At 37.7% G+C, this 3,183-nt stretch overlaps 1 protein-coding gene across 1 annotated transcript in view; it reads left to right on the top strand.

The window, feature by feature from the left end:
• The window catches only part of LOC118414839, a 3,303-nt gene extending 1,062 nt beyond the window's left edge, over nt 1-2,241 (top strand). Inside the window, exons 2-3 of the mRNA XM_035819102.1 lie at nt 448-534; nt 1,538-2,241. Coding sequence (XP_035674995.1) covers nt 448-534; nt 1,538-1,559 — 109 coding nt within the window. The 3' untranslated portion in view covers nt 1,560-2,241. The remainder of the gene's footprint in view (nt 1-447; nt 535-1,537) is intronic.
• Nucleotides 2,242-3,183: the final 942 nt, after the last annotated feature.

Genomic DNA, 3,183 nt, shown 5'->3' with positions numbered 1-3,183 from the left:
ATTTTAAGGGAAAATTAGCCTGTTATTTTTGATCGGGCCATTCGGTCCCCCATTTTGGATTTGGGGCTGAGGAGGTCCTCAAATTTTCATAATTTGGGCATATATAATTAGGAAAGATATGCGGAATAATATAAGATTTTATTTATGTAACAAAATCGCGGTAATATAGCAAATAAATGGGAAAAATCCATGGTTAGAACCAAAAATTGTGTTTTTGGCAAAACTCCCTGTCAAAAAATGGTTGCCATGGCACCAAGAAAAAATAGAAAATTTGTCAAACTTCGCAAAATTGTTCCCAAAAATTTTTTGGGAAAACTCACAAAATTTTGTGGTTTTAGGGTAAGCGGTTTTGGCGTTATAGCACATAGAAGGGGGCCCAGGCCTCAAAAGCCCCCCCCCCCCCCCCCCGGTCTGAATAGGGTTAAAACATTTCTTTATGTTCCGCAGAGGCAAGTGGGGGGTAAGGAACAAGCTCTGGAAAACGCTCTGCATTCCCGGTCCAGTCAGTTCATCCAGCTCTTCATCCGAAGAATGGTAACTTCTGTTGTGCGCGGTCACATATGTTGTGCGATCCGTCGGGCATTTTGGAGGACAAAAATGCACGACTCCTTCAAAACAAAGTTCAACTGTCTTGAACTCTTTGTACACAAAATGCTGTTTTGGATCCATGTCAGTAGTTGTTTCTGTCACAACCTGCTTGAAAAATCCTCTGCTTAAAAATATTATGGCATCAAAATCGTACGACCTATGTGACTGCGCTCTTATCATAAAAGGAGTTGTCTTTTTCTTGTCATTAGGCCATCTTTTATTTAACTAGCATATGGATGGCATGGATGGGACTGAAAAAATAACATGTGAGCATGCGAATAATGAAAAAAAAAGTTTATTCAGAAAGTTGCCTTCCTTGTGAGATGTTATAAATAAGTGGTCAGGAATGTTGAATAAATGACTAAACACATGCACAGAGTATGGTATGCCGGATAATATATTCTTTTGTTATGTTACTTCTTCTTTGACTTTGGGACTGACTCTCGAGCTCAAAAACAGTAACAGCCGTTTAGTTTTGCAATCTATTTGCTCATTTTTAAGCTGATTTGTAAAATGTACGGTATGGTAAAATTTTTAATGTGTGTGTGTGTTTTGGGGGGGTGGGTGGTGGGGGGGTGCTGGCCGAAAAATTTGCAGAAAATTGATTTCACGCATATAATCCAATCAACACGGCCTTGCCAGAATGATAAATTAAGGCAAATTTTTTGGCCTCTCTCTCTGCATGTCTCTCTGTCTCTGTCTCTCTCTCTCTCTGTCCCTCTCTCTTTCTCTCTGTGTATGTATCCACAACAATATCGTATAGATTGAAATAGCATTTGGTATATGTATAGAGGCCGTGGGCCCGAAAGTCAAGGTTGATTTGGGCCTTTAGGTATCGAAAGTACTGGAAGTTAAGCCTAAACTTAAAGCACAGGGATATTTCATTTATACTTTGTCTCATTATTGATATTATAATCTTACTTTTACCCTTTTTCTTGATCTATTTCAGGCGCCCGCCAAATCATGGGTAAAGACTGCCTATGTGGATGACGTCAAGATGTGTTCATCCAATCCTTGGGCTACCTAAAGATGACACAGAATGGTTACTGTAGCATTCAAACCGTAAATGTGGAAACCGCTGAAGTTTACTAGGGAAGTCATTAGGTTCTCTCTGATACGGCCATTTTGATGTGATTAAATGGATGATCCCCGGAATCATTAATTTTCGACTAGTTTTAACAATAATGTAAATCGAATAAACTAACAGCAAAATAAAGAAATGTATGCCATAAGTTTCGGAAACGAAAAAGATAAAACGTAATGTTATAGAATGCCAACGTATATTTCCAGACCAAAAAAGATACGAGTATGAACGAAAAATCTTTCAGATGAAGAATCTTTTGAGCAGTATACATTTATACAACTAGTATATTATGTCATTTGATAAGCCTTCCTTACAACTTAGATTTTATGATAAATGTAAGTTTTGTCTATTTTTTTTTCACTTCGCACGCTCGCATCAGTTCTTGGTTTCGTAGAAGATGTCATTCATATATTATCAAATCTACATGAACTATGAGTAAACGATTCTTAAATGTTTAGACAATGACAGTCATTAGTGAAGGCGTTAAGTGCTTGTGTTTCACGTAAACGGAACATCGTGATATAGAAATGCAGGCAAATGAGTTTATTTTGTAATAAAGCTCTGACTTACAGTACAATGTAGTACGGCAGCTTTGCAAGTTGAGAACATAACTAAATCGCAAGTGTGCAACCAACGGCCGATGTCGCACGATATAAACTTAGCAACATAACAGAACAGTTTTTAATTGCTTTTCGATAGCTTTGAAATAATTAGGCTGTAGAAGCAACCACAATATTTACATGGAATACATTTAATCTTATATGTACAATACTAAACATAAAGATAAGCATTTAAACACGTTTCAACTGTACACAGGAGTGAAATAAAGGTGAATAAGAAGACGAATTTCTCTAGAAAGAACACAAGAATATTACCTTACCCTAGGAAAACAATATAAGCTTTTGTCGTTACAAGATATAATAAAGTTCAATTGCCATTTGTCTGTTGTCTTCTGATTCTGTCCATTCTTTTCCTTTCTATTTTGATAGAAATAAAATACTATATTGGTGGTGTGTTTGTTGACCATGGAGATGCTTAGTTCGAATCTCTGACAGTACACGGTCCGTATGGCTAGTGGTGTGTTACGCCATACAATGGTTTGCCGGGTATTCTATGCAAACAAAGAGGGCATTGTCTCCTAAATTTAACTTTTGAGAAAGAACCACTTAACGAATGCAATTTTGGCCTATAGGTATTGAAATATTTAGAAAAAGACGACATACTGAACATTTATTCACTCGTGCACTCACTCACTCACACACTCACCCACCCACTCACTCACTCACTCACTCACTCACTCATTCCCTCATTCACTCACTCACTCACTCACTCACTCACTCACTCACTCACTCACTCACTCACTCACTCACTCACTCACTCACTCGATCTTATGATTTTAGCACTTTATCACACATAGACACACACACCCTTACTACAGAGGTCATTTCACTCGCTTATCCGCGTATAAGGAGCCCTGATATACAGGTAGTAATATCGAGTATCCTTTTATC

The sequence above is a fragment of the Branchiostoma floridae genome, chromosome 4, assembly GCF_000003815.2.
Source record: "Branchiostoma floridae strain S238N-H82 chromosome 4, Bfl_VNyyK, whole genome shotgun sequence".
NCBI classification, from domain to species: Eukaryota; Metazoa; Chordata; class Leptocardii; order Amphioxiformes; family Branchiostomatidae; genus Branchiostoma; species Branchiostoma floridae.
This window is presented reverse-complemented; position numbering and strand designations above follow the sequence as displayed.